Genomic DNA, 14,195 nt, shown 5'->3' on the forward strand with positions numbered 1-14,195 from the left:
TCGATCTGCTCACCTACAAAATTGTGGGGGCAAGCCAGAAGTTTGGATATAATTAAGTTATGATAGGGATATAACTTTAAATGATATGTCTAACTACAAATACTAATTAGCCTATTTTGTCAAGTACCAATCTCTACACATGTCGCAATGAACCCCAAAGAAAAGAAAAACTAGAAAACAAATTGCTTAATAAAATTATATACGTAAACAAATGCATGACTGGTATTACCACTTTCAACCTTTATTTACATTTGCTTGTTCCCGCTTGACCCAACCTTGGTTTCACATTGTATTATATCGATATAATTTCCAATTTAATACGTTACGACATCCAATGATGTAATTTTGAGTAAAAAATTCAATGCAATATAAGATATTTGTTTTCGACACTCAGTCCAATTCGACCATAATGCTATTTAAAAATGAACAATGAAACTTGCAACATCAACGACTGACAATTATTCATATATGCACGCAAAATTTTAACTTCTTAAAAAATCAATACAACATAAGATATTTGTTTTCTACTCTCAATCCATTCTGACCCTAATGCAAATTTGAAAATGAACAATGAAACTTGCAACATCAACAACTGACAATTATTCATATATATGCAAATAACTGTGTCTCCAATTTTATCTTGAACTTGCCTCTCATTCAAAAACACAATAAATAAATAAAACGTAGAGAAAAAAACTGATGTTTTAAACTCTCTTTGACGACCTATCTCTCTGCCGTCCCGTAGGTCTGAGATTAGCGTCCCCGAAGAATGCGCGTGCTTCTCTTTCAGAAACATGCAGGCCTCTGGATTATAATAGAATTGTGATCCAATCATGCAACTGTTTATTAGGTCACTTATGACGTAATTCATTTAATCCCTAATTTATGCTCTCCATGAAAGTAACATGCACTTATCAGAGAAAGGTCACTGTCTTTGTCAAAGGATTGCCATGCTGACTTTCCACATTCATCTGTTGACTTTCTGCTGCGACTTCATCTACAAAATCCTGGCCATGGATTTAGTTGACTTTATTGAGCAACTATCACTTCCATTCTTTGGTCATGAGAGATTTACAAATTGGAATAATTATCCATACGAGGGGCTTGCAGTTCAAGTGGTAAAAAATAGTTATTTATGCACTTGAAGTTCTGTATTCGAATATCCCTTTCTCAATATCGCTTATATAAAAAATAAAAAAATAAAAAATCAATTCTGTTTTTTCAATCAATAAGGATTCTTTTTTTACGTGTGACTTGTAGGTACACCAAATGAATCTTTAGTGGGTCTAATTAAGAGGTAAAAATTTGCTTTGAAAAAAATAATTGACAGTACAAAGTTAAGGCATGCATTGGTAAAGTAGTAATGACTTCTAAAATTGCCTGGTCATGCTGTTTTTTTTCTAATCCTAAAACTAAAACCATAATTAAATGCGTTAACTTCTGTTTAAAAATGGGTACACATCCTTAATCATACAAGTTTTTAGTACTCACATATTAGTAATGATTCACCATCAGTTACAAGAAATTAATAGAAAAGAAAAATATGGCATGCACGGTGCACCTCACATGCAAGTTATATAAGAAAATAAAAATATCTCTCAAAAGAATATATAAAATGATAATAATTGTGATGAGAATTAAGAAACGTATAGATTTGAAGCGCTAATTAAAAAGTTCATCTAGCAATTGCATTAACGAAGATCAAGTTTACCATAGACGTAAACATGTCTCTTCGCTTGCTTGAAGTTTTCTAATGCTAAATTATGAAGTGTCTGTTTAAACTTTAAACCAATAAATTCATCCTTTTAACTATCACTTCTACATCTTAAATTAACTGTTCGTGTGTGCCCTTTCTTAATTTAACATATATAAATTTTTGTTGTTGTTGTTGAAGTTAGGAAGGAGAGGGGGAAAACTCACACGCACAGATACCATGTGGGCTTGAACTGAGAACCATTAATAAAATGCCAGTAAACTCGTGATGAAAACCTCTGTGCCTTTGGTGTAAATTTTTTTAGGGCAACTCTTTGTCTTATTTTTATAGTGAGTAATATGTATAATTATTTGTATGAAAACAAATATGCACTTTCTAATAAATATGTGGCGCCTATGATACAAATATAGTTGTGTATATGATTCGAGTACATTTGTGTGTGCTTGGTTTGATGAATTACAGTGTTATTTGTCAGTTCATATAACATATTATGTTGTCGAACTCGAATTTAGACAATCCAGTTAAATAATAAGTTACCTAATCAACAATTTACAATTCAAATTCATAAACTAACAACATAATATGTGAAATTGTATAATAGGGAACCAAAGGCCGGGTGCCCTAAATGAAGACCCAATGAGGTGGTGAAGCCTTTTAGTGTTATATATCCAACCAACACACAAGACATTCTCAGTGTAAAATTTGCAATTGAAAGTGAAAGAAAGCGAACGTAGTGGCTCAGTGGGTAGCAGACAAATCAAGATTGAGCAAGCCTTAATTTATTTAATTCAAATTAATAAAAAAAACCCCTCTCTCTCTCTCTCTCTCTAATTTTTTTTTTTGGGACTGATTAAATCCCATCTCTTTCTCACCAAAAACATTTGAAGTAAGTTGAGCTGAGCCGGTCGAGCCGGCAAGATTGAGGTGGCAAGGATGCTGATATGGTGAAAAAGCAGGGCAGTCAAACTCTGAGAGGAAGCTTTTGAACTGTATGCAGCAGCTGAATCGTAAGTGACACAAACAAAGGCTTCATGTGTTGTGGAGTTTAATCTGTATATGGTTAAAGCTTTGTCCAAAAGCCCTTTTCGCAACAGAGCTTTCACTTTGATGATTTCTACGCGAATTTAAGTGGTCGCTCTCCTGAAGTAATTGGTTGTCGGGAGCTTCATTTTGCTGCCATGCACTTGTTTTCTCTCATATCTCCACTTTTTTCCATTATACTTTTTTATTTTCAACACTTTCCCAATCCAAGATTTTTATTTCTTATTTTTTATTTTTTTGTATTCTCACGGAGGATGAATGTACGAGAGTTTAATTACGTAATACATGTTGATTGCGTATAAAGTTTTAACCAATATGAGAGAGGAGTTTTGAACTTCTTCTTTTTTAGTACAAGCGAAGCAATAGTCTAAATTAGGTAGAAGGGAGAGGGATTTTTCACACACACACAAAACTATGATGTTATGAAGATTCAAACTTTAAATCTCTAGTTTGCAAGTCAAGACTCTCTTTCACTGAGCTAGACCCTGTTAGCAAAAGAGTTTTGAACTTAAGATCTCATTAAATATTACAAAGAAAATATTACTAAACTATAAATTAATTGAGAATTTACGAATGATTATGTATATGGGATTTACCCTAAACCTCTTTGTACTCGCTACTCAAATTGGCCTGCCGAGAGGTTGATCTCATAGCAAAAAAAAGAGAGGAGTTATTGGATATTAATTTGGTTTCATTTCTTTTTACTTATTTTATTGGGAAGCACATGTTGTTGAGTATATAATCTCGCAGAAAATATCTGTTTTGTTTATTGGTGGTACTTTTATCGAAGTTTGAGGAAAAATGCTTTCATTTATCTTGTATATAATACTGGTTAGCTAGACTCCATTGACTGAAGAAAAAGGAACTTGCTAGCTAGACTCCCTCGTGCACGTTTTTTTCTCGGTTTTTGAAAAAAGATAAGAAAAAAAAAAGTACACGTTTTTTTCCGTTATTGATCTTCTCTTTGTGCACGTTTTTGGTATGCTGGTATCATAAAAAGGTACATCATTATTTTAAAAGATTGAAATGATAAAAGGTTATGTTATTTTATGTAGAGAACTAGGATTTGAACTGAAGAAATACAGTAATATTTGAATGAGGTAAATTAATTTTTTGGACGCTGCTTGTCTCCTTTCTTTATGCAAATAACAAATGACAATCTTTGAACTATTATGCAATGTTAATAATATTGCCCTTATTAATGTCAAATGATGGAAAAACCAATCAAAAGTAATAGAGTGTTTGGTTTCGTGTTGTGTTTTTGTCAAATGATGATCAACTCTCCGAAAGATTTGTGACAAAAAAGAATGAAAATAAGAAAATAATTATTCAATAAATCAATAAGTACGTCTTCATTGTGAATTCGCAGTGTATACGAGTGATAATCATAAGTCTAATTTTTAGTAGAAAAGATGAACTTCCAACAAGTAACAAGAGTACTATTCAAATTAAATGCATGTTTGCATTGTACAACTATGCAAATGAACATCTAATTTCAGCATCGTTGAAGCCCATTTAACACAAAACTTGTAATATGTGAATTTATTGTGTAGAAAAACTAATTGAACCTAACAATGAGTGGAAAGGAAAGAGTTGTATTTGGTGAACTTTTTACCTCGTCCAATCCGATTACATCAATCAAACCATACCCTGGAATTGTAATTCGAACTTTATTGTTGCATCATAATGTTTCTCAAATTTTCTTTCCTTAAATTGTGATTGAAAACTATGGATGCAAAGAATCTTGTGTTGGCCACACGCATTAATTCAGTAAACTTGGGAAGCCAAGGATTCTCATATCACTGATTCTTGAGCTATCCCCTCAGCCAAGTGAATCAAGTAAAAATAAATAATTTAATTAATTTAATTAAACCAGCAAAGTATCTTTTAGTTTAGGCTGCTAGCTAGGAGAGAGCCTATATAATACGTTGAAGTAAAAAATAATAATATTAAAATGAAATGATTAACTAAAAAAGATACCCAAAACCCAATTACTTAATTAAATTAAATTAATTAGGAGGTCGAAAGTTAAGAATGTTAAAACTTAGGGGGCAGCAGAGCAAAAAGTCTTTAAACATATAATTAATCAAGCATGATTAAGACCTGCAGTGTATAAAACCAAACTGAAGCTTGGGTTGATGATCAGATGAGCCCATCAATTAGTCGATGATTAAACTCTTAATTATTAGCTTACATACTCCAAACTGTCTCTTGCTCAATCTCCTTCTTCTCTCCAATCCCTCTTTAAATCTACCACTTTTTCATCACCCAACTAAGACCCATTAACCCAAGTCGCATGACCCAGTTGCTATTGAGTTCAGCTATGGCTATGGCCATTGATCAAACACTTGGTGGGCATCCGTTCGATCTGGATTTATCTGGGTGCAGCACCACCACCACCAACACCATGTCCTCCGATCACTGGTACGACTGGTCGCCTGTGGTCGACTGGGACGCGCTGGCTCCGACGGACCAGCTTGCCGGCGACGACTTCCACGAGCTCATTGAGTCAATGATGGAGGACCAGGATGGCACTGAGATGAACTCGTCGTCAGCGCAGGACGAGGTTCACGAATTAGAAGCGTCTAACGATACCACGTCGTCGGGCGAAATTATGATGCTAACGGAAGAAGACGGAGGCGCTAACGGCGAGGACTCGAAGGGGCTTCGGCTCGTCCATCTGCTGATGGCGGCGGCTGAGGCCCTGACCGGCGCAAACAAGAGCCGAGATCTGGCTCGGGTGATATTGGTTCGGCTCAAGGAGTTGGTCTCTCCAACTGACGGTACTAACATGGAGAGGCTGGCGGCGTATTTTACTGAGGCCCTTCAGGGTTTGCTAGAAGGCGCCGGGGGTGTTCAGGGTAAGCATTTGATTGGGAATGGGACCCACCGCGATCATGGACAGCTTCCGACGGACGTGATCGCTGCGTTTCAGCTGCTCCAGGATATGTCGCCATATGTTAAGTTTGGGCACTTCACAGCCAATCAGGCGATTCTAGAGGCTGTGGTCCATGATAGGCGGGTCCATGTTGTGGACTATGACATCATGGAGGGGATCCAATGGGCCTCTTTGATGCAGGCCTTGGTATCCAGGAAGGATGGCCCACCAACCCCGCATCTTAGGATCACGGCGTTGTCGAGGGGTGGGAGTGGGAGGAGATCAATCGGGACCGTCCAAGAGACTGGCCGCCGTTTGACCGCATTTGCCGCGTCAATTGGTCAACCGTTTTCGTTTCATCAATGTAGGTTGGATTCAGATGAGACATTTCGACCGTCTGCTCTCAAGTTGGTCAAAGGAGAGGCCTTAGTGATCAATTGCATGCTAAACCTCCCACATTTTAGTTACCGGTCTCCGGATTCGATTGCTTCCTTTTTATCCGGAGCCAAGACCCTAAACCCGAGACTAGTAACTTTGGTAGAAGAAGAGGTCCGGCCGGCGGGAGACGGAGGCTTTGTGGCCCGTTTCACGGACTCATTGTACCACTACTCAGCAGTATACGACTCACTCGAGGCCGGGTTCCCAATGCAAAGTCGGGCTCGGGCCTTAGTAGAGAGAGTGTTCTTGGGGCCCCGAATAGCCGGGTCATTGGCCCGAATATATCGTGCCAACGGGGAGGTGGGTTGCTCTTGGTCGGAGTGGTTAGGCGCTGTAGGGTTTAAGCCAATGCCAATAAGCTTTGCCAATCATTGTCAGGCAAAACTCCTGTTGGGTTTATTTAATGATGGTTATAGGGTGGAGGAGGTGGGCAATCATAGGCTGGTTTTAGGTTGGAAGTCTCGTTGTTTACTATCAGCTTCTATTTGGACGTCACCCTCAGAATCTGATTTCGTCAATTAGTTTCTTCAACTCTTTATTTGCTCTTCAGTCCCTCTCACTGGTCTTTCTTCTTTCCCAATTTAGCTCCCAGTCCCTAGAACCCTCAACTTGGTTTTCAAATTCTAGCAAAGTTTTGAACCAGATGTTGGTCAAAATTGTAACCAAACATAATTTTGGGATTTCGTTTCAAGCCAATGTAGTTGAGCTCTTTCAAGTGTGTCTTACGTTGTTGTGTTTGGGATTTTTTAAAGTTTCAAGAAAAAGAATATGGTTCTCTTGAGAATGATGTGAAGGACATTTGTAAGTATAAATAAATGGCAGTTGCCCAATGTACTTGTAAATATAAGGTATGTTTTCAAACATGTAGCTTCGCAAGCTAGATTTGCATGTTAAATGTTATCGTTAGTTGTTCTCGTTAATAAAGAACTAATTTGTTAGCCTCTGAAAAGGAAAGTAAATAATCTTTGTCTCTTTAGTTGATTTTCCTTAAAATACTACTAACAAACATTCCCACACACAGGTCTTGCAAATAAGCTAGTAAAACGTTGCTCTCCATATTCTACCATCTCAATGGATTAATATTCTATTTCATTCCTGTCAGCTTTGGTCATTTACTATTGACTTCAAAACTCCCCCTGTGCTTCCATGTTCACATTAGGGCCAAAGAACTTATCCCCTGTGATTGTGTGTAAGTATATCTGTGTTTTTCTTTTTCTTGAAAAATTCATTTTTGATTTGGCCTTTAGCCCAAAAAAGAGTTTTTCTTCAGCAAACACATAACTAAGAGCCAGTGAAACAATTTTTTTTAATTTTTTTTTAAGATACAAGCGATAGTTTAAATTACAAGATCAAGTAATTATAAGGATTCAAACCTAAAACATCTGATCTGCAAGTTAATGCCATTTTCCACTAAACTGGAGCCCATTGGCCATATTTTAAAAATAAAAATAAAGAAAAGTGAGCAAGTGGGATGAAGCTTCAAATGGCAAAGATTTGAAAATAAAACTGAGTTTTGAACCTAGACACACAATGAAATAAAAGTTTATAAAGATTGATACAACTAATATAGGTGCTGGTGGTTGGCACATACCAATCTCTTCCATGTGTAAGCCATCCCTAATTATGGGACAAATAACGTAGGCAAAGAAAGATTATTCTCCAGAATATGCATTTAAACAAATTTAACTTTTGGATTTTCATGGTACATGACAAAAATAGCTTGAGATGCTCTCTTAGTCTCTCACCATCCAAACGCTATATTTTTTTTATATAGGCCCATGTCGTAAGACGTCACCAGAAAATTGTTCACCTGGACAATTGTTCAGAGAGCCTGAGACATTGCAGTGCGCAATCTCCATAGATTAATGGCAATTAGGGTAAGTTAAATAACATATATTGTTGACGTCAAAATTTCGTCAACTGTAGATGCCAACAACCCTAAAGTACAACGTACATATAGCTCTCTGCTCCATTAACAACTCGTATAGAAAAAGAAATGTGGTGTAAGCCGAAGTGCCTCTGACATTTAGGTTTTGCATGCAAATAAGTATCTTGAGAGCATGGTGACAAAGTGCATGGTACCAAAGCAAGGGGGAAATTGGTATACAAACGACAAGAGCCCAAGTGTGCTTCCGACTTGGGGGGATGAGCTCAATTGGAGGTTGAGATGCTAAGATATGTTATGGGGCTGAGGTCGATGAAAGTTGAATGACTAACGTACGTACCAACATAACGCCGATGTCGATCTATAAAAGTGATCTCAGTACTTTTTTGTTTGGATGATTCTTAATACGAAAGATATAATATGTGTAAGCAAAATACAAAGTGTCTTATTTTTTATATAAATGATAAAAATGAAGCAAATTCTTTTAATCACTGGATCTACAAATATCTTGCATGAACTTTTTGTCGTATTAACCATTTTAAGTTAGAATATAATACCTCATTGAAATGATGATGTGCAAATGCCTTAACATTACCTTTTTTTTTTTTTTTTCTTCTTCTTTTTTTTCTTCACATGTTCAAGTGAGGTACGAGGGTCGACTGTATGCAACTAAGTATTCTATCATTAATGTTATAATCCCCACATCTTAACATTAATGCTATGCAAAACATAATAAAATACATGCGTACACTTGGTTATGTGTGTATATATATATATTAAGAAATAAATTATACACCTCCTCTTCAATAATACACAAATTAATTTATTCTAATTTCTACACACGCACCTATGAATCATCGACAGATCATGAGCCAAATGTTTAAAAATGATATAATTTATCGAGAGAGACAAATTTTATATTCAAAACCCAATATTTATAGATTATTTTAGTAACAAATTGCAAGAATTGTTATTCAAATCTAATTAACGATGACGTTGTTTGGGCTATGTGCACATCATGAAACTCTTTGAGGTATTAGAGAAATTTAAAACCCAATGTAGGGACTGTTCATTCATATCTTATTGGGCTTTGCCCTCCTTTCAACCAAAAATAAAATAAATAATGAACTCCATCTATTCATTATTAGGGCCTAGCACCGCAAACCTTTTTATGTGACAATGAAACCAACTTTGCCCCTTTAAAATGCCTAGGGAGAGAGAGATACCATTAACGTCTCACTGCAGAATCGTAGTAGCACCTACTACTTGCTATATATGACTAGTTATTATTGCAGGGGCCACCTTTTGAGAGTCGCCGTTAAACAAGTTTCCCAGGTCACTCTCTCCGATCCAACGGGCGGCTGACGAAGAAATTTTAATCTTTGTTCGTTTAATATGTAAACGTGATACTACTAAATCAAAAATTAACATGAATAAAACTAAACGACTAAGATCGAGCTAATTATTCATCTTCTCTCTAATTTTCTATGTATGTATTTTCATTTTGTTCATTTTGCTTACCATCTCTATCATCGTTTCAGAGCAGGTACTGCTTGCGCCACGCACCTAGGAGTCTAGGACCTACCCATCAACAATTTTCAACATGACAAAGTTACCCAACCAAGTCCAAACAAAACTAGACTTGCATGTGCTGCCAGTCTCGGTAGTAGGGCTGTCGTAGGCCAAATGAGTTCAAGGCCTATGATTTTGTCTTGTAAATGGTTGGTTTTTCTTAATCTCAGGCCCAAAGAAAAAGAAAATGGACGCTTGTCATTTCTTGGCTTTGGGCAGGTGAGATTTCCTAATCATATGAGATATGCGTCACTAATTTTCTACAAGAAGACATTTTAAACAAATCAATGTTATTTTAAGATATTGTTTAAAATTGGATTGACATTTTGCTTTTGATTGGGACCACATACTACAACCCTATAATGTTTGCCATAGAAATTGAAGCCTTGTAAACTAGTGTTCTTTTAAAATAACCCAAATTAAACTGTAATCAATTTCGACGATCCATGACTTTGTCTTAAAAATGTTTTATTCTATGAAAAAAAATCGAGCCTAGTAGCACCGGCTTGCAACTCCATAGAGCATTAAAATGGCTGATTTATATGAATGAAATGTAACTAACGGTATATTTGACAGAAAAACAAGTCATTTGGGATTATAAAAGTATTTTCTATCTAAAGCAGTGCCAAACGGACTCTAAGTGAGGTGTGATAGTCTTGATTTTGTTCATTTTGGTGAAGTCGGACAAAGTACGCCCTTGTGTTGTACCCACATGTTAGTAGGCCCAAAACCACAATGGGTTGGTAGCAAACCTCAAAATTTTAATTATCTATTCATGCATAGCAGCATGATCCATGCGTACTCAATAAAAATTTGTAACACTCCACTACATTTACAGTATTGGATTTGGGCCAGTGACTATGAAACCATTCCCGGCAAACCCAAAAAACATCTCTCACAAAAATAGTCGTGCACCTCTGACTCTCACCGTCGCTTAGAATAGAAACCCTTTCGCTTTTGGAGACTCTGTTTGCCTTCATTGCCATTGTGTCTTTTGGTCATGCAGATTCAATGCACCTGGCCAGCCAATGAAATGCGCTTCGGCTCTTCCTCATTGATAAATTTGTCCAAGCATTTGTACGCAGACTTTAGATTCGTTAAGACTAAAACAGGAGCCACTCCTCGCCCATCTTTCTCAGCCACCATGTCCACCGTTTCCACCCAGAACGATGTCGTTTCAGGTCAAAGCGAGTCGATCCAGAAGACCCAGCAGCCTTTACAGGTATGTCATGGACCCAATTTGTGCTTAATTTCATGGCGTACTGTAAATGGTCGTGGTTTGAATGGAATTGGGTTTTGGGGCTTTTAGTTATCGGGCAATTTACACATGGCCAAAAGGCTTCATTTTTAGTTTTATTTTTTATTTTTTATAGCTTGGATGAGATGCCTTAGGTATGTAGAAATTCGTAGGTTTTCTTATGATCTGCAGTAGGATCTGTCTGGTGAACTTAATTTTTGTTTACAATTTACTCAATGCTTGTAGAATGATTGTCAGGCTGTAGCCACTGTACTGCTATGCCTTACTATTTTTTGTTACATTTTCTTAATTTTTTTAATTTTGAGTGTTTTTAAAAGAAATGTAGAGAAAAATAAGTGATGTGAGGCTGCTTAAGAAACCACCTGAAACTCAATTGTAAGGAATTGACAGCAATCCAAGTATGTTTTGTAACTTAATCCTGCTGAAGCAATGATAATAATATAATAGTAATGTAATTACATGATGCACTTATATTATAATATAAGTTTACCATTGGATAATGGGTTATAACTTATCAGTGATGTATATGCTTAATGTAGAGTCCAAAATTCCATTTATAATCTCAAGTGAATGAAGTGCCTGTTCTGTCAACTGTAAGGTCAAATGTGTTGAGTAAAAACTAAACTATGGTGGAAATAATAAAAATAAAGCATTAAGCTAAGATGACAATTAGTGGTCACTAATTAGAGTTATAGTGCAGTCATTCTGGGTTTTACAACTATGTTATAATACAGCTGCTTTGATATTAGACGGTGGAGTTTTATGCCTCCTAATTTGTTGGTTTGCAATTTGGTGAGTTTTTTTATCTTCTTTTGCTTATTCTTATAGGCTATCCCTCTTTCCATCCCTTTTTCCTGCCTTTTGGACTTCAGTTTTCCTCTATAAAGACTTTAGTCTTGCCTCATACAGTATATTCAATTGTTGCTTTTTCTATCTATATATCAGTCCATGGCTGCTTCCAAAAGCTTTTGACGTGTATTTAGTGCCAAGTAATTGGCTGGGGGTCCTAGGTGACAATGTCATGGGAAAAGTGGTATCCAACTGAGGTGAAATATAGGCGGTGATCATTGATTTATACCATGTCTGTTTTGATCCAGCATGTTGCATATTCATATATGATTGAGCTACATTTGTATGTACTACTTCCTCGAGTTGATCAACAGTTGCAGAGTTTAAGTGTCCCTAATGTTTTGGTCTTTGTTTGTCAGGTGGCAAAGCGCTTAGAAAAATTCAAAACGACAATCTTCACGCAAATGAGTAGTCTCGCCATTAAATATGGAGCAATAAACCTTGGGCAAGGCTTCCCCAACTTTGATGGTCCTGAGTTTGTAAAGGAAGCGGCAATTCAGGCCATCATAGATGGGAAGAATCAATATGCTCGTGGATATGGGGTTCCGGACTTAAACTCTGCCATTGCTGAGCGATTCAAGAAAGATACTGGACTTGTTGTGGACCCTGAGAAGGAAATTACAGTTACCTCTGGGTGCACCGAGGCAATTGCGGCAACTGTGCTGGGCTTGATAAATCCTGGTGATGAGGTTATACTCTTTGCTCCTTTTTATGATTCTTATGAAGCCACTCTATCCATGGCTGGTGCTAAAGTAAAAGGCATCACCTTACGCCCTCCGGATTTTTCTGTCCCCATCGATGAGCTCAAGTCCACAATCTCAAAGAATACTCGTGCAATTCTTCTAAATACTCCTCATAACCCTACTGGAAAAATGTTCACTCGAGAGGAACTCAATGAAATTGCATCTCTCTGCATTGAAAATGATGTGTTGGTGTTCACTGATGAAGTTTACGATAAGTTGGCTTTTGAAATGGATCACATTTCACTGGCCTCTCTTCCTGGGATGTATGAGCGCACGGTAACCATGAATTCCTTGGGGAAAACATTCTCCCTGACCGGATGGAAGATCGGTTGGGCTATAGCTCCCCCACACCTGACATGGGGAGTGCGGCAGGCGCATTCTTATCTCACTTTCGCTACCTCCACTCCAATGCAGTGGGCTGCTGCAACAGCTATCCGAGCTCCAGACTCCTACTATGTGGAGCTGAAAAGAGATTACCAGGCAAAGAAGGCGATTTTGGTGGAGGGATTGAAGGCTGTAGGTTTCAAAGTGTATCCATCAAGTGGCACCTACTTTGTGGTTGTAGATCACACTCCTTTTGGACTGGAAAATGATGTTGCTTTCTGTGAGTATCTGATCAAGGAAGTTGGGGTGGTGGCAATCCCAACCAGTGTGTTTTATTTTAACCCAGAAGATGGAAAGAATCTAGTCAGATTTACCTTCTGCAAAGATGAAGGAACTCTTAGGGCTGCAGTTGACAGAATGAAGGAGAAGTTGAGAAAATAATTCAAAGGCGCCCGGTTAGAATAAGTGAAAACTCAGATTTGTAATCAAGTATTTGAACTGAAGGCAAGTATCCTTCTGCCCTGCTAGTTGAACTCATGTTTTCTAGGCATCTGATTAATAAGATTATGGCATATGTTGTTTTTTCGCTGGAAATTTGGTATTTTCTTTTATACAGAGTATAGGGTGTGTACAAGATACCATTTACAACGGGCAAATATACCGCAACAAAACTACACTAGCACTGTAGCACAATGCCGTAATTAACTACCTTACACTATTGGTTGTAAAATCTTTTTTTTTATATTTATTTATTTATTTTTATAAATTGTTTGTTTGAAATCGTCACTTTAAATTCGTTAATTATTTTGAAAAAGGAAAATTGTATACAACCCACGGTAGTAACTCAAGTCCAATACGATTCAGAAAAAGGAAAAGAAAAAAAGAGTCCAATAAGATTTCAAAAATTCCAATTATTATTGTGATTCCGTCTCATGCTGATTTTGATAGGATAAAAATTTCGTCCAAAAGAAAAACTCCAAGCCCAAGTTTTCAAGTCCATATCAGTGCGTTTGGATGAGAAAATTTAGAAGTACAAAGGATTTCATAAATGACGGAATTTAAAATGACGGAAATTAATGTTTCTAGAAATTGTAAAGTTTCTTGTTTGGGTGACGGATTTAAAACACGGAATTTAACTTTTATCTGTAAATTGATATGTTTTAAAAATTCAATCTCTCTTGGAATTTTAGAAATGACGACTTTTGGATAAAATTTAAAGTTGAGATTTATGATCTCCAAATTCCATGTTTTTTCCCTCGCAAAATTTCTAAATTTCTATGTTTTCTTATCCAAACACGGGAATTGGTTCATGTCAATTTAGAAATTCTGACTCTGGTCAAAATTCCAAGTTTATTTTCCTCATCCAAACGCAATTTAAAAGAATTAAATACTATTTATTAAGTAATTTATGAAATTAATTAAAATATTAAAATACTAATTATTCATTAAAAAAATAATAATTAAAATCTAATTCCTAATTAAAGTAATTAAAT

The 14,195-nt window shown here is 36.5% G+C and overlaps 2 protein-coding genes across 2 annotated transcripts; both read left to right on the plus strand.

Moving 5' to 3' along the window:
* Positions 1-4,914: 4,914 nt before the first annotated feature.
* LOC103319941 (GRAS family transcription factor) lies at positions 4,915-6,915 on the plus strand. Its single transcript, XM_008221531.2, has one exon. It carries the CDS (start codon positions 5,052-5,054, stop codon positions 6,591-6,593), a length of 1,542 nt encoding a protein of 513 aa, XP_008219753.2. The 5' UTR covers positions 4,915-5,051; the 3' UTR covers positions 6,594-6,915.
* Positions 6,916-10,358: 3,443 nt separating this feature from the next.
* LOC103319942 (Pyridoxal phosphate (PLP)-dependent transferases superfamily protein) lies at positions 10,359-13,296 on the plus strand. The gene is made up of 2 exons (XM_008221532.3): positions 10,359-10,750; positions 11,995-13,296. The coding sequence occupies exons 1-2, from the start codon at positions 10,529-10,531 to the stop codon at positions 13,141-13,143; spliced, it is 1,371 nt and encodes a 456-aa protein (XP_008219754.2). The 5' UTR covers positions 10,359-10,528; the 3' UTR covers positions 13,144-13,296.
* The last annotated feature ends 899 nt before the right edge of the window (positions 13,297-14,195 follow it).

The sequence above is a fragment of the Prunus mume genome, linkage group LG2 (assembly GCF_029339155.1).
Source record: "Prunus mume cultivar Tortuosa linkage group LG2, ASM2933915v1, whole genome shotgun sequence".
Classification (NCBI taxonomy): Eukaryota; Viridiplantae; Streptophyta; class Magnoliopsida; order Rosales; family Rosaceae; genus Prunus; species Prunus mume.